General features: G+C 36.9%; 1 protein-coding gene and 1 long non-coding RNA gene across 3 annotated transcripts; both read left to right on the top strand.

Annotated features, from left to right (window-relative positions):
- The first annotated feature begins 3,682 nt into the window (after positions 1-3,682).
- LOC130731642 (glycinol 4-dimethylallyltransferase-like) lies at positions 3,683-13,247 on the top strand. Its single transcript, XM_057583913.1, has 13 exons — positions 3,683-3,800; positions 3,969-4,022; positions 4,956-5,233; positions 5,478-5,561; positions 5,656-5,730; positions 6,250-6,333; positions 6,425-6,514; positions 7,208-7,309; positions 9,623-9,718; positions 9,804-9,875; positions 9,950-10,045; positions 10,461-10,565; positions 13,013-13,247. The coding sequence occupies exons 1-13, from the start codon at positions 3,749-3,751 to the stop codon at positions 13,052-13,054; spliced, it is 1,230 nt and encodes a 409-aa protein (XP_057439896.1). The 5' UTR covers positions 3,683-3,748; the 3' UTR covers positions 13,055-13,247.
- A 1,007-nt stretch (positions 13,248-14,254) lies between these two features.
- Positions 14,255-17,145, top strand: LOC130733824 (uncharacterized). 2 transcript variants are annotated; one of them, XR_009017644.1, is made up of 5 exons: positions 14,255-14,512; positions 14,607-14,683; positions 16,147-16,314; positions 16,745-16,808; positions 16,890-17,145. It is a non-coding gene; the product is annotated as an uncharacterized LOC130733824 (long non-coding RNA). The 2 variants fall into 2 exon arrangements; XR_009017643.1 differs by having other exon boundaries at positions 14,255-14,440; positions 14,562-14,683.
- Positions 17,146-26,618: the final 9,473 nt, after the last annotated feature.

A 26,618-nucleotide genomic window follows, 5' to 3' on the forward strand; every position in this document is an offset into this window, starting at 1 on the left:
TCCTTGAGTGTGGGCCACCTCGAATAAATGGAAAAAGAGCGGAATCGACGGCTTCTGGCCAAACAAGACGCAAGCAACCTCGTACGCTCGTACGAAACCCCAAGCGCCGGGATGGAGCTGCGACGGCGCGACCCCCATATGGCGAAGAACGTCACATTGAAAGTCCGTGAGTGGCATCCTTACCCTCACCTTCTTCATGGTGTAGATATGCATGTACACCCCGAACGGCGGGGTGTGAGGTAGCCGCTCCTCCTTGCCCGGCGAATACACCATGTGACCGGGGCCGATCTGAGTCTGTGACATAAAACGCTGACTCCAGAAATAATCCTCCTTCCGTTTGCGTACTCCGACGGGAGAGCGAGAATGGTGCGGCACCACTTGTCATACACGGCCTCGTCCCCCTTCAGATGCGGGTACTTCTCCCGGTCGATCTTCTTATTCTTGGGGGCCCCTGACCGGGGCCTAGAAGTTAAGGCCCCGCCCGAAGCCTCGTCTACGGTCTTGCCCTTCTTCTTCTGGGTAGGCTTCACCATAATGACACCTGCACAAGGGAAAACGCCGTATCAACACCTAGGTCGTTGGAATCGGCTCAAAGAAGGACCCACCCGGAGTCCATCTTTGCCCTAGGCAGGAAAATGCGACCGTGCTGCGGCGCAGACCCTCAGGGAGAATCTCCCCCGCCGCAAGAGGGGGCCACCAGGGGAGGGGAAACTCCCAACTCCCCCAGGAGCAAGCTACCCTCTATGCTAGAAGAAAGAAAAAATTAAAACCTTAAAAAGGAGAGTCAAGTGAAGCGAGGACTTACAAGAAGAAACTGGAAAAACTTCCAAACGACCACCGTGCGAAAGAAGACACCACCGTGAAACGCCGGAACTTGGAGGAAGAAAAGGGAGAGGGCTTAGAGAATTCAAAGATGCAAAAGTGCAAATGAATCCCCCTCCCCTCTCTTTTATAGAAAACGAGGAGGGAGACGTGACGTTTCGACAGCCCTAGGTTCCCTAATCATGACGCTTGGGGAAACCAAGGGGCATCGTCCAATCAAACCCTGCCACGTCACAAAGGGAGCAGTGACGGCGAAGCGACACACGCCTCCAAAAGCACGTGAGAGAGGACTAGCGAAGCGACGCGACCCACCCGGAAACGACACGTACCATCCCAAGAGTCAGGTGCATTAAATGCAGTGGGCCCGAAACCTCACACCGTTCCATCCTCCCGCGTCTTGTTGACTTTTCAGATTCAAACCATGCAACAACCCACTCGGTACTAGACCCGGTCGTCCTAACACCGAGCCCCACCCGGTCGGTCGAGGCGGTGTATACAACCTAAGGGGGCACGCATTGACCACCGACCTCAGCATTTAATGCCCCTCTCATTTCCCAAGAGAAACGCATGGGAAAACGCTAAGGGGCGTTACCTCCCACGAACGTTTCGTTTATAAATAGTAACCACCCCCTTGCAGGCTTCACACTCACCCCAAAGACAAAATGATCTCCACGGAGACTTACCTGAAGGCACTCAGGGCCGAGGCTCTGGATTGCGACCTATACTACTCCTACCAAACGCAGGTCACCACCCCTGATAGGGTCAGATCCCTGGTCAGCAGGCTTCTGACAGAGGATCTGGACCCCCAACTGAAGGCGGGTTTGCTGACCTTCTTGGAGCGGACGGAGGTGATGTGGGAATTGCACCGACGCCGCCTGGAGGTTAACATGCTAATTTGGGGCCTCGAGGTGTCCGCCGCAGAACACAAGGGCGAAGAGACGGGAACGATGGGCGAGATCAAAGCCGAGCTGGCCTCCCTTCTGGCCATACGAGAGGGTCTCGACAGGGACCTAAGGGCCGTCCGCCTCCGCTACAACGCCATGCGAGTAACACCCCCTTTAAAGGGGTACTAAATGTAATGGCCGAATGGCCCCACCATTAATGAATAAATTAGTGAATAAAAGTTTAAATGTTTGACCTCTACGTAACGACCCCGAGCACCTCCATGACACCACCAGCCCAGGACACGGTTAGCCCCCGCTCCGCTGTAACAGCCGACCAGGGCTAGGGGGCTACTGTTCCGGGAACCCTGACCGGGGACGGACAGGGGACCTAGGACAGGGCCGAACCCACCAAAAGTCCCAGATAAGGGGCCGTGTGGGGGAAGCCAAGAGCCCCCTACTCCCGAGCCCCACCACTAAGGGTGAGGACAAGGAACTCGGGGCCCGCTACGTAGGGGTTGACCTAGGCCAACTACCCTAGGGGTAGGTTGGCTGGGGCAGGTCCGTAGGGCCCCCAGACCGTTGGATCACTGTTCCTCTGCAGGGGATCTAACGATGATCCATGCCCCTATGTACGAGCCATGCATGACGTTGCATGGCTCCAACCCTAATCCTGCCTCTCCTATAAAAGGGAACACTCTTTCTATCTAAAGGTAACGTATTCTCTCCATCTTCACCATTCTTACAACTCCCCTCACTGACTTTAGCATCGGAGTGTCTTGCAGGAGCCCCTCCCGGGACCTTGCCTACTTGGAGCGTCTTCAACACGTCCAGATCTCTCTTCTCCTACCCCTCATCAACGGGTAGCTTGGTCTCTCCCAGATCAGGTATCGCCAACTACAAGAGGTGTTGCAGCAGCAGGTTTGGCCTCCAACAATTGTCCACTAGTGAGAATGTCGTGAGAATGACTTGACTAAGGAAAAAACCATCATCTGCATATAGCCGAGAGGATGTTCCATAAACAAAGTTACGTTGGAGTCAAACTTTCATGTTCATTTTTCACATCCAATTGATGCAATGTCCAGTTGCACATAATGACAATAGAAAGAACAATATGTACAATAGAAATTAACTTTAGCAAGTGGAACAAGGGTAGGATTGAAATCAAAACCCGGAAGTTGAGTAAACTTTGAGCCACTAAACATGCCTTTTCCGTTCAATCGAAACAAAGCTTAGTGTGTGAAACACCATTTAGATCCAACAACATTGGTATTTACTATAAACTTGGCGTGAGAAATCATGGGATGGCCAACACATGGTTTTAACGAGCTCACAGGCTATAGTGATAGAATTGGACTGGCTAAAGCAGGGGACTCATTTGAAACATGAGAGAACAAACTGGAGAAGAAAAAAAAATTCCAAGGGGCGACCGTACTTTTGGTGAAGATAGTTCCATACTTGTATCGTATCTAATATTTTGGATATAGCACTTTTGAATTGACTAAATTTAAAATTCTGCAAGACGTTGGATTTATCCAAATCCACTAGTACCTTACTTTCAGCTTCAATCAAAGGATTTGCAAGTCAAACATGTATTACGTATTTTCCTCCAAATTTCAGCAAAAAAAGAAATGAAAGGCGCCAACGTCAATTATATAATTATATTACACCCACCGTTAAAATGAATCAACCTGTAACGCATCCACGTTATCATACGTATTTATTTTTGTTATTGCTTCATTTATACATTATTATTATTATTATTATTTATGATATCCCGCAAACCTTTGGAAACATATGGCTAGTTTTCTATGAACTCTAGCTTCCTACACATACATAACAAATTTGATTGTTTTTGAAACTACACATAATGAGATACACTAGAAATTTAATTATAATATAATACATAATAACCAAGTAAAAATTAGCCTATAAATTAGGACTCAAAGATTTGGAACTGCACATGCACCAGACGATACATAATTATCTGTGTCGACCTTGCATTCAATACGACTAGTACTGCTGTTGGTGGGTTAAGTGTATTGATGGAGTCATTTCTTGTTGGATCTTTTGCTAATACATCTTCAATCATCGCTGGTATCTTTCTATATATGTCTCCTTAGTCCTTTCTCATCACCCCATTATTACATTCTTCTTCATGATCTATTTTTTCTTATACAGTTTTTTTGTTATTTGGACAATTTCTTCATTACAAATTAAATTATTTGCTGACTAATTAATATGAGGGACCATTGGTAATTGTAGGTGGAACTCTCTTGCGGCGTAAGCATCGGGCCAATAAGAATAATTGCTATACAAGTATGTCTCTTACAGAGTTAATTTATTTTTTATACGCAAATGTTATTATTTGTTAGTATATTAATTCCTTCGTAAAAATTTGAACTCTAACCCTTCACCCTGCAAATCCTTATTACCCGTAGCTCACATTTCTTTTTAAAACTGATTACATCTTAACATTGAGGGTCTCCCTAATATGTACCACTTTTAGAGTTGTGCAATTTTACACAACTTAATTACTTTGACCGGTTATAACAGGTCAACACATTAATTTTTTTTAAAAAAATGTCATTAAAAATTTGTTATATATTAAATTTCTTTTAAAAAAAGATGTGTTAACCTGTTATAACAGGTAAAAAAAAGTGGTGTAAAATTGCACCACTCTAAAAGTGGTGCATATTAGAGGTCACCTAACATTAAAAGTAAATTAAAGATTCGTTTTTTTTTACATCGGAAAGATAAATTTCACCCTCTTAGGATTGATCCCTAGACCTCCCCACCCCAACTCATATGTCATCTAACTCTTACTACTTGAGCTATCATTCAGGGACAAAAATTCGTGTTTCTATTTTCACAGTAGAAAAGTAAATTAATTGGAAATATTGAAAATCTTGACATGACTGCTTTCTATTTGAACTCGATTTTATTTTTGCTCTGATACATTTTAAAGCAAGACATTTTTTGTCATATTATTTGAACTCCAGCAATTGCGGCACCATACATATATGTAGATTTTGTGGCGGCTTTTAACCACATCACATGTGAAATAACAAAAAAAACATAAAACAAACCGCCACAATTGTGTTTTTTTCTTGTTCCGCAAAATTAGTGTAGTTAGAAACCGACACAAAATTTATAAATGTTTGAAGGGTGTCAAATTGTACCCGGGATTGAAAATATTTTTGTTTTGTTTTGCATGGCACTGATGCTACATTTCAATATTTTGCATTGCAGGTTCTTATGCACCTAAAGCTTCTCAAAACAAAGGAAACCCTCCAAAAGAATATAAACTTTTGAGGTTTCATCAGCCCAGTTTTAATCGTCATTTTAAATACATTGAAAGAGGGTCTACATACCAAGAATGCAATCAAAAATATGTTTTGAAAGCAACCTCTAAACAAACTTTCAACTCTAAACCTCATCCTTTTGATTCCAAAAACACTTTGGACTCTGTCAAAAAATTCATGGTTGGTTTATACAAGTTTTCCTCTCCATACGCAATTTTTGTCAGGGTAAGTTAGAAATCCTCAAATGGTGGACAAGGTTAAATTACTTCATGAGGGGGTTGTCAAACATACTCATGAGGTAATTTAACTTCATCCAATCAATAAATAGAATTATTTATATAAATTAAGTTAAACATGTATAAATTTGTAACCTGCCTATCTTAAATTCTATTAATCCACCTTAAATGAAGTTAATTACTCCATCGTGTTGCTTATATTTAAAATTAATTCATTTACTTCTGTTGAGCAGACATTAAGCACGATTTCTACGTCTCTCCTTGCTGTGGAGACATTATCAGATATCTCTCCACTATTTTTTACTGGTGTATTGCAGGTAAGGCGTCAAATACATTGTATCTTTTTAAATAGCCAATTGCTTAATTCCCTTCAATTTCATTAATATGTCTCGAGATTTTTAAATGTTTCAGGTTATAGTGGCTTACATATTTATGGGTATTTATACTGCTGGCGTGAATCAATTATTTGATATTGAAATAGATAAGGTATATATGAAACCTATTATATTTTTTTCAAACTTGATGTTTTGTATGTGGAAAATTGAAATTACTATGTGTTACGAAATGAAAGTCAAGAACATGTGATATAGGTGATTGCATAATTTTTATTATTTCCTAAAACAACCACCAATACACTGCTCGTGTAGTTCGTTGTCGGAATAAATTGGAATAAATTGGAATGCTCTTTGTATCTTTGGAATATTTTACTATTTTAGTAAATAATGCATGGTAAAAAAGTAAAAAAAGTATTCTATTTGGCTTTCTAAATTTAGAAACATATAAATACTATGTGTATAAAGGAGTGACTTCTTACATGCAACAATTTGAGTAGATAACAATATTTTAACCACAAAACTCCAGTTTATATTTTGGTTTATATCATGTGCCCCAGTTATTATAGAATTTGACGAGGTCGAGAAACATGCCACCTATTATAACTTAACCAAATTTTAGGATGACATTTCATATGAGATGTCTCATTTTTAACATATTTTTTTACTGCAGATAAACAAACCATATCTTCCATTGGTATCCGGGCAATTGTCATTTACAACTGGTGTCATTATTTGCGCATGTTGTTTACTTCTGGTACCATGTAGATTCACCCCATTTAAATTATTTTTCAAGAAGAGCTTTATTGACGGTTAAAAGAGATTTATTGTTTTATTTTCCTTTACAGAGTTTTTCGTTTAGCTGGATTTTAGGTTCTTGGCCATTGATTTGGTCTCTGCTCTCATGTTGTGCGGTGTGGACTGCTTATTCAGCCAACGTGAGTTATTTTGAATTTCATATAAACCTCCTTTTCCCCTCACATTGTTTAAGAAATAATCGGGTAACTGGTAGGAAGTCATGGTTAAAATATTTATGTTTCTGTCATTTGAATTTGGTTATGGCTCGAATCATGGAATGAACCTAAGAATTTGAATTCATATATGTTTTAATTAATTCTATTTTTAAGTATTTTTCTTAAATAAATAATAGATATTGGATATTTAATCTCAAACTAAAAAGCTTGTGCTCAAGATTAATTAAGAAATTTCAAAACGCCTTCAAAGAGGGAGGAAGTTCTAAAAATTAGTTGGCATAGCTCTTAAAATGCACAAGTTTTTTCTTTTGAAGTTTTGTAGGTTTTTCATTTTCCTAAAATTGTTTATATTGAAAAGCATATTTAAGTTGTATGTTAAAAAGTTTCCATTTAAAAAATACTTTTTCATTTGATATATATTTTTATATCATTCATTTGATATTTAAATGAATTATTTTATACTAGTATTTAATTTAACTGTTGTGTTTCAATGTTGCTTTATTCGTTCCTTTTTGTGATTTCTCGTCTCGTTTCTGTTGTTATTATGTTTTCTTTGTTGTAATACTGTTGCTGAGTTTTTTAATTCCCAAGTTATGCTTTCGTCTAAAAAAACTGTATCCGTGTACTATTTTAGGGTTCCTTTTTGATGTTTTGCAGGCGCCCTTATTGAGATGGAAGGGTCATCCAGTTTCAGCAGCATTGTCTATTGTTGCTTCTTGGGCAGTTATATTTCCAATTCCTGATTTTCTTCATATGCAGGTTTTATCCTATAAATAACTATGTTTTTATACACACCTTTACTTCTTGATAATCATTAATTAGCTTTTTCGAATAGATACTTAAACCCTAAAATAGTTGTAACATACAATCGATTTTCACTTTTGTGGGTTATTTTACCACCACTAGAGTGAATGTCGACTCCATGCCAATATGTTTTACTGAGGTTTGAGTCTCGCGACGATAAGCTTTTACGACACATAAAAATAATAATGTATTATATTACACAAATAATTATTTACTGCTCCCTCAGTTCCAAAATAATTGGTACTAATTCTGACTGAATTTTGTTTCTAAATAACTGCCACTTTAGAGCATCTCCAATGGTAGGAACTTATTTTGAGACTTAACTCAATTTTTGTGGGCCCAAATTGCCACATAGGATTTAAGACACCCATAAGGTCTTCATGCATATTTCACTCTAGTGGTTGAGATCTTATTTTACTTTTGACTGGACCCACAGTACCCAATATATTTATATTATTTATTTCCTTCCCTAATTTTCACTTTGGTTATGGTATTGAAGGAGAGAGAAAAAAATATTATTTTATTTAAGATCTCACATTTGAGAGTACCTGAGCTAAGGCACGGATCTTAGCTTTTGTTAAGATCTCATGCCATGTAGGATAGCTCCAATGGTGAGATCTAATAAGATTCAGATCTTATTTTAAGGTCCCAAAATAAGGACTCCATTGGAGATGCTCTTACAAAGTTCAAGAGTGCGTTATTTATTTTTACCTATTTTACCTTTCAATTAAAAGACTTCTTAATTACCCACGCAATTAACCAAGAATGAATTGTTGATGGTTCCCATAACAGTGGAGTAAATTATTCTACCAATTCCAATGTCAACAATTAACTCCAGATGGCAAACCAAAAGGAAAAAAAACGTTGATACACATGATTGCTAGTGAATATAAAATGAATACACAAGATTTCTTAATGCTTACAAATCAACACCATTCCAATTCATACGAAATAGAAATTAAATGGGTGCAGTGGAGTATGGAGCAACCAAAAGATGGAGCAACCAAAAGACATGAGTAAATGGGGTTAGATTTTTTTTTAATGAACACAGATGTGAAGAGAGTATATACGCACAGGTTCATGTTCATTGGATAAATGACTTAGATAGATGAAGAGTAAATGAGTGGAGTAACCAAGTAAGTCTCATTTAATGGTGTAAAATTATGAGAAAATTTATGAGCATGTGAGATAAAGGGTAATATTGGAACACAGTGAGTAATTTTAATAGAGTAATTGCATTTCTTAATAAATGTGTAAAAACCTTAAAGTGTCAGTTATTTAGGAACGGAGGGAGTACTAATAAGTTTGGGTATGCTTTTAAAACTTAAAGTACGAGTGTGCTCATTTCTATGTGTGTGTAAAATATAATTTTACATAAATAAATTACAGGAAACACGTGTATTCGATAGTGACCTATTATTGTCGATAAGAAAATTGTGCCGATGACCAAAAAAATTTCAGTAATTTTTTCTGATCGCTATATTTGTAAATCACCAGTAAATTATTGATTGTTTAGGACATCGATGAAGCAGCCATCAATAATGAGTATAAATTAGATTTTGGAAAAAAATACTTAAACCTCGAAATAGTGGCAATATACAATCGACATTCACTTTTGTGGGACTTTTGACCGGCACTAAAGTGAATGCCAATTGCATGTCAATTTCTTACAATGGTTTGAGTATCGTGACTATTAGCTTTAATGGCACATACCGATAATAATGTATTATATTACACGGATGTAGTTATTTACTACTATAATGGTTTGAGTATCGTGAGTTTGACATTTATATTTTAGGTGAAAGTTAACTATGCCAATTGTAGCTATCACACATGAATAACAGAGAGCCATGTAACTAGTTATGAATAAGTTTCAAATAGTTATTTTTTTCAAAAGAGAAGTAGATTTATTAAAATCCATTGGAAGCATGAGAACAACCCTCTCATGAGTAAGTAGGACAAGAGCAACAAGCCAAACCAAACCAAACAAGGAAAGGCACAACAAGAGTTGCAGGAAAGTTTCAAATAGTTACATGTATTTTTCAAGCTATTAGTGTTGAGACCGATCACCCTAAGTATATGTTAATGTATTATCGCAACCATATAATCCTTGTAGTGCTATATTCTAATTTAGCCTTCCACAATATTGATTAAATTGAAAAAATGAAAGAAATAAAAAGGAATTAGTATTCCACCCTGTCAATCTATCTTACCCAAGAAGCAAGATATTTTTTTATTGCTAATAATACATGTAATTACAATGTGCAGACTTTTGTGTTCAAGAGGCCAACTATATTTCCCAGATCATTGATTTTTGTAACAATATTCATGAGCTTATACTCTATGGGTATAGCATTGTTGAAGGTAAATACCTCTATTTTCTTAGAATATACATTTGTTTTCATCAAACTTGCATACCTAATGTAATTTTTTTATTGAATCTATATAGGATATACCTGATGTCGAAGGAGATAAAAAATTTGGCATCTATTCTTTTCCAGCACGTTTTGGTAAAAAACGAGTATGTTCATAACATTCCAACATTGTTGGTTTCCCCTTTGTATATACCTGTTGTCACTAACTATTCTTTTTCAGGTGTTTTGGGTTTGTGTTTCCCTTTTTGAATTGGCTTTTGGAATCGCTCTCATGGTGGGAGCAACATCATCTTACATGTGGAGTAAAGTTGCCATGGTAATATATACTTACTGAAGAAATATGCCAAATTTTTACTCTAGAATTAATAAAAAATTATTTCCCTAAAAAATTTTTATTGGTTGCATAAAATATTCCAACTTGTTATCTTGATTGTAGAGTCAAGGTAAAAATTTATATTTTCAGAAGCGGGAATCTAAATCTCCCTTGAGGATAATTTAACCACATCTTACATGGGCTAATCATATTTAAGATTAATGAGTTGAGAATTTCATGATTAATTTCTTTATTTTTTACAAAAAAATTATTTGTCCACTAGGGGTTAATTTTCTCAAAGGAGACTTTCTTTTAGAAGAAAGCTTAGGTCTGTTGTTTTACATATTGATACAATTGAATATAAAATTGTTTAAACTTTCTAACTATATTTGAAACTTATTTGATGCCAATGTGTCAGATTTTGGGAAATACTGTTCTTGCTTCAGTTGTCTGGTACCGTGCAAAATCTGTAAATTTGGGAAGCAAAGATTCCATGGCATCATTCTACATGCTCATATGGAAGGTAATCATTTACCTTAAAGACTGTTTACAATTTGAGAAATTCAATATCAGAATTAGTATTGTTTAAAAAAATAGGCCTCCGATAATTAATTTTCTCAGGATTTGAGTGTTAGAATATGTATAAAACCCTTCATGTGATCATTACTTAATAAGGGAGAACCTAATATGCACCATTTTTAGGTGGTGTAATTTTACACCACCTACTTTGACCGGGTATAGCAGGTCAACACATTATTTTTTTTAAGAAAAAATATCATTAAAAATTTGTCATATATTAAAATTCTTTAAAAAAAGATGTGTTGACATGTTATAGTAGGTTAAAAAAAGTGGTCTAAAATTAGACCACTTTAAAAGTGGTCCACATTAGGGGTCACCTAATAACTTAAGCTTTTGAGATAATTGATTGCTTAACATAGTATTATAGTCTTTATGACCAATTGGTCTAGAGTTCAATCCTACCGCCCAGCCCCATTCTTCTAATATTGAGAAAGAAGGTTAATTGATTTATTATCACTTTCTAATTCCAATGGAAAGGGTTAAATACGTTTTTAGTCTGTGAACTTTGGTCGAGACTTGGTTTTCGTCACTCACCGAAGTAACTTCCAAATTAGGCCCCTAGACTATGACAGACGTTTGGTTTTCGTCCCTGCCGGAGGGGTGGCGTTGACCGCCGCTGCCATTTATCATTGTAAGCTCACGTGGCTTTGTCACGTCAATTAATGAAGCTGACATGGAAAACAAATATTTCCACATAAAATTAATGAAAATAATAATAATAAACCTTAATTATCTCCTAATCTAATCACATCAGATCCAAGCAATAAAGAGGGCTTCCATTCATCCCCAATTCTTCCCATCTTCATTCCTCTGATCCGTTTCCATTCCCATACAATAACCCAATCCATTTTTCCAGCCAAAGTTCATTTTTTCCTTCTCCTAGATCAAAACCCAAAAACTGTAATTGTTTTTTTAAAGCATAAAGATATATTAAGAAAAAGCTTTGGGAACAACGCTCAAAAGAGTACAGTAAAAAAAAGGTGATTAACATAACAAAAAATCTAATCATCTACCAATGAAACGCAATCCCCAAAAAAAACTGAGATCAAACGCCCAAAAAACCAGCCAATCAGGACTATATAGAGGAGACTGACACTCAAAAAAACAGTAATCTTTAACCCTTGAAATTCTTGTTTACCTAAGACAGATGTTTTACACAATGTTCAAGACATTGTGTACAACATACAAACAACAACGATCACAGTTAACTTTGCTCTTAAGTAAATAAAAACAGAAAACAAGTAAACACAAGGAATTGGTAACCTAATTCGGTGCAACGTCACCTACGTCGGGAGAGTTTTCAACCAAGAAAGGAAATCCATTATTAGTAGTTTAGGAACACCCGGTCTTACAAGAACGCTCCTTGCTCAAAGCCTTACAACCTAAACACTACCCAGTGTATTTCTAATTAGTACTCCCCCTAAGTATGAGTGTCTCCCTCAGTTTCTCTCAATCACTCATCATAGTGATTGAATCACGATAATAAATAAAGATGAGATTACAACTCCACTAAATAACAACAACTCAGTGCTTATGTTTGGAACGACAACACATGAGTTGATTACAAAAATCACAAGATGGACTCACAAGATAACTCTAATAGTACAAGCAACACAACTAAGAATCCACACATCAGCTAGGATTTCTTGATCTTCTTAAGTAGACGTTCTTCTCAGGGCCTTGTCTTCAATGTGCTGAACGTCACAAAGTCCATGCAACAAACTTGGAAAAAATCTTGAGAAGATCTTTTTCCAATCACTACAAAAAAAGAACTAAATCTTCATACTTTAATTGGTTCACACCGAATTAATCTTATTACTCTAATTAGATTAATTCTTCAAATTACTCATAAGATTTTCACAGCTTGGAACGTGCATCATCACAACAAATCTTCTAAACAACTATCACAAAAACAAACAGCAACCAGTAGCATAATAGTCCACCAAAAGCTAGAGCATATGGTCGCACATCAGACAAAACATGTTGTTTAACACATCACAATTACACCTCCATACTTGAACACATTGTTTAAGCAAAATGCTAATCACCAACCATAATACTCAACAACCCCAATTGAAATACAAAACACAAGAGCACATTATCTATATATATTTATGAGTTTAATATCTATGCACTGACAATGTTAATTTTTTTTATACAGTCCACCAATAAGATTTTAAGGATGTGAGAAAATTTGTATTTTTTTATTTAATTTCATTAATTGACGTGACACATCTTACAATTCGATTGGTTAAAAGTGTAAAAAAACTTTACACTATCAGTTCATCATCATTTTTGTCTATATTACTATTTATCTTCAATTTTTAAGTCTTTGCTATCTTTTTCTCATACAAGGTGTAACATGATGTGTTCAAATTGTTTTCCCTGCAGATATTATTCGCAGCGTACATGCTCATGCCTTTAGCTAGATAAGGAATACATTTGCAAAGTCAACTTGAGAATTAGTCAACTTGGTCATGCCAGCCATGAGTCTGGACATTAGTTTTAAATTTTCAGTGAGTGAAGAATTAAATAATTATTTTAAGATTGGTATTAGTGTGTTGCTATAAGTGCTAAATTCATTGGTTTTTGTACATGTTATTATAATGAAATTAAAACTAAGTAACTCTTGCTTAAGCATTGTTATTAATATTTTATTTCTGTTAATTTTTGGGCACTCTCACAGCTTATTTTCATCATTAGATGCTGTTTACCGTGATATTTAGTAAACAAACATTTTCCGAGTTCGACTGGAAAATGTTTAAGAGTTTTGCGAATTAAGGGTTCTTTTGGGAAAACGTCTTGCCAAAGCGTGTGTGAAATTGGGGTTTTCGACAGCCGTGTGTCAAGGGGTAAAAATAAGTAAAGATTCGAAGATAAAACACAAAATAATCAGAAATACTTGAAATAATTATTTTAAGATTCGTTTTAGTGTGTGCTATAAGTTCTTTCTTCATTGGTTTTTGTACATGTTATATTTTAATGAAATTAAACCTAAGGAACTCATGCTTTAAGCATTCACTACACCAGAAAAGGGCTTTTACAGCGCCCTTATTACAGCGGTTCACGTGGCAGCCGCTGTAAAAATAAAAACACGAAGCGGTTTAGTGGCTTTAATAGCGGTTTAATAAGGAACCGCTGTAAAGGCATTGCCTATTAACAGCGGTTTTCTCAGCAGGCGCTGTAAACACAAAAACACGGAGCGGTAATATGCTTTTATAGCGTTTTATATACTGAACCGCTGTAAAAAGTAGGTTCCACTATTTACAGCGTTTATCAAACTAACCGCTGTAAATATTAACGTAAATAATAAAAATCCTGAATTAATTCAGGTTCCGTATGGGAATCGAACCCATGTTCCCTTAAAAAAAGGTAAGAGTCTTCTTTTTATGATAATTTTCTACAATTTTTGGTATTAATATTAGTTTTAGTTGATTTCTTTAATAAGGGCTTCAAAAAATGTTCCCAGTGAGATTCGAACCCGGGGTACCACACAAAATAGAACAAGTCTTTTCCACTGGGCTGTAATACGCTTTTAGTCAATTTATTCGATTTTTAAGTATAAGTATTGTTTTCCTTATTGATTTTGTAAAATTACATCTGTAACTGCAAACCCTTATTTTTTACCAGTTACACACTTTCATAACCTCTGCTACCTCTCACGACTCTCGACCTCTGCTACTTCTCTCAAAGCTTGCGTTACCTCCTGCCTCCGTCGTCCTTGCCGCCACCGCCTCCGTCCCTTCCGCCGCCGCCGGCGCCTCCGCCTCCGTCCCTGCCGCGCCGGTGCCGCTCTTGTTTTGGGTCGCTTCGTGCACGGTTAGTTGCCCTGTTCTCATTAACAACGTTCTATTGTTCCTCTCCTCAAGCAATTTTCCCCTTCCTCATAAGGTAATACTTTGATCTGATGCTATGATGTTCTTCATTTTTGTAACTGCAGCCTAGGGTCTGAGTTGGTTTTGCTGCTGTTAAATTTCCTGAACAGGCTTTGTGATAGCTAATATTTCAGATTGGATGACAAAGAAGTTGGGATTATAACATATGGTTTTCTAGATTAATTTGGTAAACACTATTCTTTCTTTGGTCGGTCATCTTTCCACTACTATGATTGAGTGCTATACCATGAATCAATATTCACTCGCCAATGGGGTGGGTGCATAGTTTGGGAAACGAAAAAAAGAGTTTAAAACTAAAACCAATGTGTTAATCCCAGTTTTTGTGATTTTTTAAGGGTCTGCTTTTCAAGCTGTATTTGTTCATTGTATATGCTTACAGAGTGAGGCCTTTGTTGTAATTATGTGGAGGATGAGCTGCCAAAAAAAAATTCCTGAAATTTTCTCCATAGTTTATGCTATTAATCTTTTGTTTGTTCTATTCACACTGTGTTTGGTTATGAATATCAATTAGGTAGCTTCAATTTTGGCTTTACAGCCAAGAGTATCAGTTCAAATATCAATTAGGTAGCTTCAATTTTGCCCTCTAATCATTCACTGAAATCTTCTATGTGGGGGGCATTTTTTTTTTGAAAAGAGAAACATATCATAGATTAAAATAAAGGTCAAGGGAACAAAAACTCTCCCTTGTGAGTTTTAGATAGTTCATAACAGAAACAGAAAACAGAAAGCAAGATAATACATAAAACAAGTACATAAAGCAAAGCTGCAAGAAACTAGAAGTAGCTAAGCAAGAGACAAAAGACTAGGACAATGAAAAGCAATCAGCAGTGAACATGATTTTCTTAAGATTAGCGTCCAATAGCCTTAGCAATCTTAGACAGAGGAAGCTTTGCATATCAAAGCTCACTTGGCATCAGTCAAGTAGGATAAGTCTACAACTCATAGCATCATAACTCCATTGTAAAACCGAGGCAGCTAGACAAGGATTAGATATAACATCAAAATCATCCTCTCATAACAGAACAGAACTTGCCTTGGACCATAAAGAGATCAACACATTGGCCATCATCATTTATAAGGAGAAAATATCAAAATTAGACCTGCTGCAAAATGAGATTAATTCAGAATGTCTCACTCTCACCAAAATCCATATAATCGCCTCAACGAATTTGGATCATGTTTGCTAGTTGCTTGTTGGTTTAGAGGGGGAAAAGGGTCTGGAATAGGGGCTGTACTTTTTTTTAGGTGAGCCAAATATATATATAAGTATAGGTAGCACAAGAAGTGCCAATAAAATGTGTTGTACAGACCCAAAGGCCAAGTGAAAAAACAAGGTAACAGAACAGTAGGGAACGAGAGTAAAAAATCAAAAGGATGGAGGAAAACAAGCTCACATATAGACCAACAGCAAGCTCATGGGGGAAAGTTACACTAGCATAGGGGTAAATGGAAAAACCACGGACCGGATGGAGGAGGGAGTAGTTTATGCAGTAAAAAATTTCATTTCAGATGGAAGTGACAACCACATCCAGCATTAATATTGTTTCATGCTTTCGTCTAACTTTTTTTTGATGCCTTATCTTTCATGCTTTCGTCTAACTTTTTTTGTTAATTGTTGTTCATAATTAGTTTGGTAGATTGGGATAATATGGATCGAAAATGGATGTTTGCGAACCGTTTGTCGAATGAGTACGAGGGTGGTATTGATGCTTTTTCAGTCTGAAGGTTCATCGGTCAACTTCTGGTATGAGTGTACCCAAAGCAAAGCAAAATTATATTCCGTGGGATATCATTGAGGTATAATATTAACTCGTTATTGCCGTTTAGTACGTTTATATACAGTGGTATTGATGCTAAGTGCTAACAATTTGGAGAAATTTTATAGTATTTAGGATTGAATGCTACCTGTCCTAATTTGTCATAAGTTTGTAGTGCTTTTGTTGTAACAACAAGACATTGTTTGCAGAACTGTCGCACTAATCTGTAAGTACTGGTAATCTTTGTGATATAGTAGCTGCTAAGTATCCTTTGCCTCGTGATATAGTTGACAACCTACAACTTGTAGCTAAGTTAATGTAAAATAGAGTAGTGTCTGTTTATAAACTTGTCTATTTATTTACATGAAGTTTTCTATATAGAACAAAGATATCTGAGTTTGCAACATTCATTTAGTGTTTATTCTTTGGCTTTTGTAGTGCCTTCGTCAGACTAATAGTGTTGATTGCAGATATTATGTGATGAAGTTCATGAAAGATATCATCACTCACCAAGAACTTGTGATCCCAACGAAAGTAAGAAACTTTGATATGCGTTCGCATTGGATCTTAAAAGCTCTAATTGTAACTTAACTCTATTTTTATGTTGTTTTGTAGTATTTTGAAGATTGTCAGTTCGTTTCCTACAATGAAGAGCAATTGCGTGAAGTTAAAGATGAGTGGGCCGCTTATGTTTTTTACAATTGTTTTTAGTATTTAATCTATTGGATAATTATCTATGAGATGGTGGTAGATGAAGTTAAGGACGTGGTTGAGATATTATGCACTTTAGAAATTGCTTCGAATTTATGAAGCTTTTGATATTTAGATATATTGGTTTTGATATGCTGAAGTTCAGAAAATGTTTACTTTATGGCTGAGTTGATATCCTGTGTTTAGAAAATGTTGATCTTTTTTGTTTGGAAGACTCAAATGGGGAGAGGGTCCTTATGATTTGGAGATTCAAGGCACATTTCTATTGCAGAAACTCATTTATGGGAGTTTTTTTTTTTTGCTGTCATGGAATTACTGTCCATATGCTTGCTATAAGAACAGAGGTTCTGTTTACATGAGATGTTATTGTGCTTATATGCTATACCTTGTTTTAGCTTATGTTACTGTGCTATACCTTGTTTTAGTTTGGTGATGTGTATTGATTTTGCAATCTTTCATAACTTTTGAAATGTGTACCCTTTCGGTTAAATTATGATCAATATATCTTCTTTTAAAAAAAAAAACGAAATGTTGATTTTTTGGCTGAACAGGAGCGGTAATTAATTCAACCAAAAAAAAAAAGACAAATTACAGCGGTTCCACCACGGAACCGCTGTAATATATTACCAATTACAGCGGTCACGGGATGAAACCGCTGTAAAAGAAGACTCAAGTACAGCGGTTATTCTAGAGAACAGCTGTTGTAGGTCTGTATTTACAGCGGTTTTATTAAATCAACCGCTGTAAATAATGGACCTTTTACAGCGGTTTGAACCGCTGTTAAGGCTTTTACAGCGGCGAGATCTACAGCGGTTCTGGACTGCTGAAAACCGCTGTAAAAGGTTATTTTAACCGTTGTAAAAGGCCATTTTTGGTGTAGTGATTTTACAGCCATGTGTGCTATTATTAATATTTTCTTTCTCTTAATATTTTGGCACTCTTACACCTCTTGGTTTTTATCCTTTGGATGCATATAAATTGAACAATTGTTTGTTGTGAGCCCAAACTTAAGAAATTGGTACTAAACACACAAACTAAAAGTCTAAAACTATACAAGTTAATGGTTTGATTTTGACCAAAAAAAAGTTAATGGTTTGACTATGCGTCAGCGGTATAATTTTGGAGTTTAGTTACTGTGCATATAATTGAAATTCACTATTTTACTATTATGTCTTTTACCTTTAGCATCATGATTTACGCAAACGGGTAAAAATAGTTGCCTAAAAATGTGACTGCTGCCATAAAAGTTTACATTTTAGGCAAAACAATTGTTTTACATCACTAAGACTATGTTTGACATGTCTAGCTGAAAAGTTGAAAAACTAACTGAAAGCTTATAAGCTAGCTGAAAGCTGATAAGTTAGCTGAAAACTGAAAATTGATAGCTGAAAAGTTATCGCATTGAAAAAATTGTTTGGTAAAACAAGTTGTTTAACAAACTGAAATTGTAAAATGACATAAAAGCACACATTTATATAATTCTTTTTACATTTAACATTAATTTATTTACACATCAATACATATAATGTCACATGTCCAACACCCACTTATATCAAAAGCTTAAGTTGTTGGGTAAATATTTCATGAATAGTTTTATATGATGTAACATATGCCCCTGTGATCATTTTAGTTAATAGAAACAACTTTTGCATGACATGGTTTTATCCTTGCAAACTTTCAAGCAGAAGTTTTTGAGCCTCAAATAATTCATTAATTTCAAACTCTAGAATTACTTCTTAATTTGCCCCCAAATATTTGACCCTGAAGGAATTTTGACCATTTCTTTGGAAGAACTTTGGCAAAGCCTCTATACTGTGCATCTTATCTGAAGTAGCTTTAGCCAATTTAAAAATCCAATCTTTTACTTCATTGGAAGAATTATACACCATCCTGTAACCCCACCCTTCCTTGTAGGCTTTTCCACCCATATTTGATTGGTGGTTCCGTTTTTGCTCCCACCCTTTTCCTTGAACTGCAGTTTAATTAGAGCTTCTGATTGTCGTATAGTAAGAAATTGGAGGTGCTTGACTAATTTCCATTCTAAATTACTCAATCTTTTTCTCTCTCCATTCTAAATTAAAGTTGAATGTTCTATTGACCTGTCCAAATATACCTGTTTTTAATAGTCTACATCGTTTATTGGTCAGAGTTTGAAATGTCAAAACCAAATAAACAATTGGAAATCATGTGTGTAAAACCAAATTGTTGGCCCAAAATGTTTGGCTCAAAACGTATGAGCTTTGTCGAAAATATGAACCAGAAGAGTCAGGAAAAATGCCAAGTCAAAAAGGGTTGGTGGAATTCGACAAACACACTGGCAACCAGTGCTATAAACACGGGTATATTTACCACGTGCGGCATTGACTGAAGCAGTTGGAAAAGCGTGTGCTTCTCCCCACGATGGCTATCCACGTGGCCAGGAAACGGTTGAAGAAAACCACTTTCACCACTACGCATGGAACTTCCGGGGCAAGCAGCAGATCGTGGGGAATCAGACCCACTAACACCATCCAGTAAGGAGGGAAAAACCGCCAAGAGTACAAGGGACATGGAGCTCTATAAATAGGAGAATGGGATTCAGAAAAGAGGTTCCCAACTCAGCTCTAAAAATCACTACAAAGTTCTCATGTCCGCATCAAAGAGACTCAACGAGCCTAACGTGATCATGGAGGAGTATGCTGCCGAGCCAGCCGTTTACGATTCCTGCACTTAGATAGTTTCGAATTTGTTGCCATTGTTGCTTTTGTTAGATTTACTGTCGATTTCATGGGTTTGGATTGATGTAAAGCTTTTTAATTAGTGAATTTTATCTTCAAGCACTTTTGATTGTCTTGCGTTTTGCTTTCGAATCTTTATTTCCTTTTATCCTTTGACACACGGTTGTCGAAAAACCCGATTTCACACACGCTTTGGCAAGACGTTTTCCCAAAAGAACCCTTAATTCGCAAAACTCTTAAACTTTTTCCAGTCGAATTTGGAAGATGTTTGTTTACCAAATATTACGGTAAACACAAATAAACAATTGCAAGGTGTTGCGAAAACGAAATCATCGGTTGAAAACAAATTAAACAATTGTAATTAAGGGGTTGTGTACACGAAATAATGTATTGAAAACCAAGTAAATACAATTGGAAGGGTTGGTCCAGGGTTTTTTCACCAACTTAATATTTTTTTTACAAAAGATTTGGGTTTTGTTACAAGTGAATAATTATGTAAAGGTAATTTTTATTGACATCCCTCGTCTTCTAATTCCACCTACCTTACAATTGTAAAATTCAAAAGCCCTTGAATTTTTTTCCCTACGCACTTTAAAGTGTGTAGGTAATGCACTTTAAAGTGCGTAGATAGTTCTTATGAAAGTAGACTATTGGGGTTTTATAAAAAGTGGTCATAAGCCTAAAATGGATAAAAGATGAGGGAGTTACCCTTTACAAGTTATGCCCTTTAAAGTTCTTACCTTAACTTGTAACGGGCATAACTCCCTCATCTTTTATCTGTTTTAGGTTTATAACCACTTTTTAGAAATCTCCAACAATCTACTTTAATAAGAGCTAACTACGAACTTTAAAGTGCGTTAACTACACACTTTGAAAGTGTGTGTTCTAAAGTGCGAGAGATCACACACTTTAAAGTACGAACGATTACAGAAACGAACTGAATCGAGAGCAGTACCTTAGACAGAGGCGATGTGGGGCGCGAGGGCGGCAGAGATATTAGCGGCGAGCAGCTACGACATCGACAACGGAGATAGAGGCGGCGGTGACCGGTGCAAATGGGCTGAGAAAATTGAGGATGAGGAAGAGGGTGAGTTTTGTGAGAGAAAGGAAGATGAAAGCAGGTATAAGGAAGACAGGGTGGTGGGAGGAAGGGGATGGAAAGGGAAAGTTTTTATTTTAAAGAGGTATTTTAGAGTTTTCAAAATTTTTGGGAGGGTGAAATTAGATGACGGGGTGACAAAATATATAGCTAGACATTTTTTTTGGGTAAGCACTTTTTTTTATTTTACATAAGATGAGCTTTTCACAAAACTTCAGTGTTGGCGCTTTACACGCGGCCTATTATTATAAAGGCTCTAGTTCGACTGACGCTTTGCAAGGGTCCCACCATTGAAAAGTTGTTGAATAAAATGCTCCAATTTGCCTGACGTGTTATCTCTAGCCCACCATCATCCCCAATCAAATTTATTTCAATATTTTTTATAATTTATAATATGAGAAAAAGTGATCAATATTAATAATATATTAATTATTTTTTATCTGTTGCTAGTTACAACGGCTAAGTTTAAATTATTTAGTTACTTATTGGAGTGGGGGGAAGGTGTTCACCTAGTGAAGATCGGTGATCGATCGAGAGGAATCAGCGGTTGAAGCATTTAACTTTTAAAGACACACTGCGTTCTCAAACTTCGAACTTGATGTCTTGTGCACTAGTGGACTTGACGAGACCCTGACCTATGGAGGGACTCGCCCATGGATAGTTAGGGTTACTCGAGCACACGCGCAAGGGGCAAGAGAGAAGACTTCATGAGAGAGGGAATATACTTTATAAAGCGATCGTCATAAGGCGATCATATTTCGAGCTGGGCAGAGAGTTTCAAGGCCTAGTTAGCCCAGTTAGCTTAGAAATTAGAGTTTCAGGTTCCCTTGTACAACCCATATAAAAGGGAGCTTTCACATCAATGTCAAACACTTTTGGCATTTATCTAGAAACGAGTAGGTTATTACCTCACCCTTTGTCTGCTCGGGTTTGGGGCCTATACTTGTTGTAAGTGTTCATTTCAGAACATTTTGGCGTAGTCTATGGGGATCAATAAAATTTTGATTCCCAGATCACATGTATTTCCTTATTGTTCTACAAAGCTTTATACTTTTTGATCATGGAAACTCGACGTAGGCGACGTAAAGTTTCTCCGGAACGGCGACGTGTTTCGTCTCCCGACATTTGATCCAACTAGATCTGGCGGTGGGTGCTCAACATGGTCTAGCTCGACCAGATCTAGGTCACTTGGCTCAGATCCGCGAGTTGTGCAACCGCCAGGACCACCTCCGCCTCCCTCGCTACCACGATCACCATTTCGTGTTCCTCCACCCTCTCCTCCACCACCTCACCACAACCGCAACCGATTCTGCCGCCTCCCCTGCTGGTGGTAACTCAGAAGGATTGGGCCAGAATGGTACACAATATCGGAGATATCCAATGTAACACCCCAATTCTAAACGGCATATGTATTGCAAATATCAGAGTGATACAATTTTTAACACTCATGAGGCATTACATAATCACTTAAAACATTAACATAATGCTCTTGTAATAGATACATAGCACATAAACTTTGAGATGAACTCATAAATAAACTTAAATGCTCTTGTGACAGTTAATTAGTCTTTGAACTAGTTCACTTTGACAAATAGTTATGCAGTGAATCCAATGTCTTTAAAACTTAAAGAAAACATAGTATCTTGCCCACAACTTAAAACAGAAACAACTTCTCAAATAACAACTTAATTCAAATTATAACAGAAGGAAAACAAGCGTCCATTCCCCCCCCCCCCCCCGAGTGCTACGTATTAGAGCAAGGACTCCAACTCGAAATAAAGGCTATAGACTACTCCTCCTGATTACCTGCACGTTACCAACAAGGGTAACATTCAAACAGAAGGGGTGAGATATCGAGTATCATAAATATAAGGATGGCAATAAATATGCTAGATTAATGCCACACCACTTCTTTTAATATTCATATAGCTCAGTTACTAAAACAGTCACAAATAACGTCATCGACTCGGATACAATTCGAACACAACAACGACTATGCATATGTATATGGTACCAACAGGGCTTCAGCCCTCATCACTAATTGCCAATTATTGGAGGCACAAGGCATAAGCCTTCATCACAAATCGCCAATACAGGCCATCACAGAGTATGCAGATGCTATGCGACTCAAAAGGACGTATACATCTCATAATCATCACTTCAACATGAGGCATTGCGCCTATATCACTACATCACTAACATCGCTTAAAACAACACAATTCAGCACACATGCATTTTTATCAACTATACAATTACCCTGACATCTTAGGCGATTTTGGCACCAAATCAATGAAACAACTCACTTAAGCATGCAATCATGGAAGAAGCTATCACATCTGGTAAATAAATTATGGATTTCATGCTAAAGGTGTTCAGCCACATGCATCATCCTCATTGCTAATACATGGCACATAAAGACATTAACTTTCATACAACTTGTAAGCTAAATCTAATTATATTTCCAAAACAATCAGAATTTCCGTAATCTGGAAAAACAGCAGGAACACCAGCCACTAAAAGCGGTCTCCTGAATTCGTTACTGAACCAAAAATCATGTGTTTTTATATGCCTAGAAAGCTAACTTAAAGTCCTACAATTTCTTAGTTGATCACATCTTCATTTGAGCACTCTAACTGGGAGAAAACAGGTCTCGAAGTGTACTGTCCAGCCCAGGAAATTTTGGACAGCAGCACAGCATCATCAAATCCGTGCATAAATCATATAGCAGTTCAGGAATTACGCTCACAGCAGAAATATATTTCAGTAGAGATAACCTACAGGATTCGTTACTTGTTCAAAAATTACAAATGACCTCAATTTGAAAAGCTAACAGAAAACTCTACCACTTTCTAGTTCATCAAAGAATTTTCTGGGCACATTAACAAGGTGAAATATCACGTTGAAGTTCACTGGCAGAGATAGCAGATACAGAGCGCAGAAAAACATGGTTTACTAAACTGAACTTACAGACCTCGTCTCTCAACCAAAAATTATGTACCATATCATTCCAGAAAGCTCTTTCAAAGGCCTACACTTTCTCAGTTCAACGCAACATTATTCGAGCACTCTAAACAGGCTCTAAAAGACTTCGAAAGTCACGGTTCATACCAGGAAAATGACCAGTCCGTTTTATGTTCCAAAATAAGTGATTAAAGTTGTTTCTCATCAAACAAGACACAAAACCTAACAAGCATGCTACCTAACAGTCCTTATGTGCGTGATCATAAAGAAAATTAAAAGGGAACCTCAACCCAAAACTCCTAGCATACTATGGTTCTGCCCTACCCCGTTCAATCACACAAAAGAAAATCCCAAAATCAATGGATTTCAAATCAGATTTCCAGAACATCATTAACAGAAACAATTCTACATCTCCCAAATCCCTAATATCATTCACCATAATTCCATTAGAAACTCAAAATCCCACCCTTACCTTTGGATTGAGTGCAGCTCCCCGTTCCCGATCGAATTCTCCGAAGCCGATCTGCTCTCCCTCTCTTCCTGCTACTTCACGCACAACCTTCTTCTTTTTTTTCTCCTTCTTCCACGCGTCCTCTTCTTTCTTAATTTTTTTTTTCTTTAGCTGCTTCCCCATCCTTATTAAACCATCTAAACCTAATTCCTCAAGGGCTAAACTAAAAATCCTAAAATCTCTCCTAGTCCTTGTCTCTATTTTTAATCCTAACTTTCACCCCCTAGCTCTCTTCCATTTCATAAAACACACCCAGCATCACAAAAAAAATATTTTATTTCATTAAAGTATTATTATATCACCTATTAAACCACCATACAATATAATCTTAATTAAAATAAAATACCAACATTATTTTAATTAAAAACGGGGTGTTACATCCAACGCCACAATGAGCACCTCCAGGCTCAACTTGATTATTTCCGTTACGAGCGTGAGTATCAGGAGTAGGGATGGAAGCAGGCCAGGCCCAGCCTAGGCTAGGCATACCAAATTAAAAAATAGACAAGACTAAGGCTTTGTGAAAAGCCTTTTTAGTTAAAAAGGTCAGGCCACTCAGAAAGCCTAACAGGCCGGCCTATTTATAAAATTTAATTTAATTTATTATTTTTACATTGAATTTCTATTAAAATATCTCAAAATTTTAAACAATTGGCTTATTTATATGTTTAAGCATGTTAGACGATAAAACTATTTCACCATATAAACTTTTATAGATAGAGACTAATGACTTTGACTTAGACGATATAATGATATTATTATTATATTTTTTCTCGTTTTCTATAAGTTTGTTGACATATTTACAAATATATTTGTTCGTATACTTGAATGTTATATGATAAATCATGCCTTTAAATAGGCTACCAGGCCAGGTCAGGTCAGACTTTTTACAGATCAAGGCTTAAGCTGGAAAAAAAACCTATGACGGATAACAGGCTAGGCTCTAGCCTTGAATTTTTGAAACAATTCATGCCTATTTAAGCAAAGCCTTGAAAAGCCCATCCTATTTCTACCCCTAATTAGGAGGATGGCGTTCGAGAGGCAGAGAACGTCGTCGAGTGTCGACCATTCTTAGCGGAGTTAGAGAATGTGACGATCTTCAAAAATATGGAGACCCTTGTTTTGGAATCATACAGTGCGATTCAGATCATAAGGATCATGTTTTGTACTTCAACACAAAGATGGTCATTAGTGCGACTTCTAATGCCGTGAAGTGCAAGATGTTTCCCTTAACCTTTAAGTCAACGACGATGACTTGGTTCACAATGCTACCGCCAAGATCCATTTCTAACTTTATGGATTTATCTTCGAAATTGTTGGTGCAATTTTTGGCTAACCAAATCCAGAAGGTGACTAGAAATGATATGTTCCACATTCGCCAGAGAGAGGTGAAACGCTTAAGCAATACATGGCGCGATTTGGGGAAACTTCGGTGAAGGGTGAGGACACAATGCCTGATATGTGTGTTGGGGTGTTCAAAAATGGTTTATGACTAGGTTCGCTGAACAACAAGTTGAGTCGAAAGCCGCCGAGCTCGATGGCGGAGCTCCGCGCCAGGGCTCATATGTATATACTAGAGGAAAATGATGATGCTCTCAAAAGCTTGAGGGATGATCTAGTCGGGAAGGATGCAACACCGTCTCAGCCATTAGTCAGGGGTGTTGTTACTTTTAGTTGTCTTGCATTTTGTCAAAAACAACCTGATGTCGAAGCAGATGTTGTGACATCTGCCTTTGTGTAGCACAGGACATTAGTCCATTACTTGGAGTGCTTATGTGTGCCCTGAAAATATGGTGAAGATTTATTTGTGGTTACTTACGATTTAAGTAGCTGTATCTTGGTTATTTATTGTGGGCTGGTTTAATTGTTGAAACAATCTCTGATTGAAGATATGTTTCTATTGTGTTAATAGTTGATTGACTTGTAAACGCAATCATGATCCTGGAAGATTGCGTTTTGATTTGCTGCTGTTAGACTACTTGTTTCAGCCTCTGAAACCCTAGTGCGGCCGCTGAAGCATATATATATGAAGACCTAAAACGTGAAGATGACTGAAGCTTTCGTGAGAAACAGATCAAGTGTTTTAGGGTTGTTATTTGTTAGTCTTTGTCTTCGTTGTGAACAAACCTTGCTCATTGATTCTATAAGCCATAAGGCAAGGTTGTGTTCTGTGTTCTTGAGTGTTAAAACTCTGATTGTTGTTGTTCTTACCAATCACTGTGGTAGTGGTTGAGAGAAAGGTAGAGGAGCTCTCATACTTAGGTCAATATACTAAGTAGAAATACACTGGGTAGATTAGGAAGAGAACTATGAGTTGTGGTGTTCAAGAGTGTCTGTAGTTCCTA

This window comes from Lotus japonicus, chromosome 1, assembly GCF_012489685.1.
Source record: "Lotus japonicus ecotype B-129 chromosome 1, LjGifu_v1.2".
Classification (NCBI taxonomy): domain Eukaryota; kingdom Viridiplantae; phylum Streptophyta; class Magnoliopsida; order Fabales; family Fabaceae; genus Lotus; species Lotus japonicus.

Coding starts and splice junctions, on each gene's coding strand:
- LOC130731642 (XM_057583913.1), top strand. CDS start 3,749: ATGGAGTCATTTCTTGTTGGATCTTTTGCTAATACATCTTCAATCATC. Junction 5,234..5,477: donor CATACGCAATTTTTGTCAGG/GTAAGTTAGAAA, acceptor TCTGTTGAGCAG/ACATTAAGCACGATTTCTAC. Junction 5,562..5,655: donor TTTTTACTGGTGTATTGCAG/GTAAGGCGTCAA, acceptor TAAATGTTTCAG/GTTATAGTGGCTTACATATT.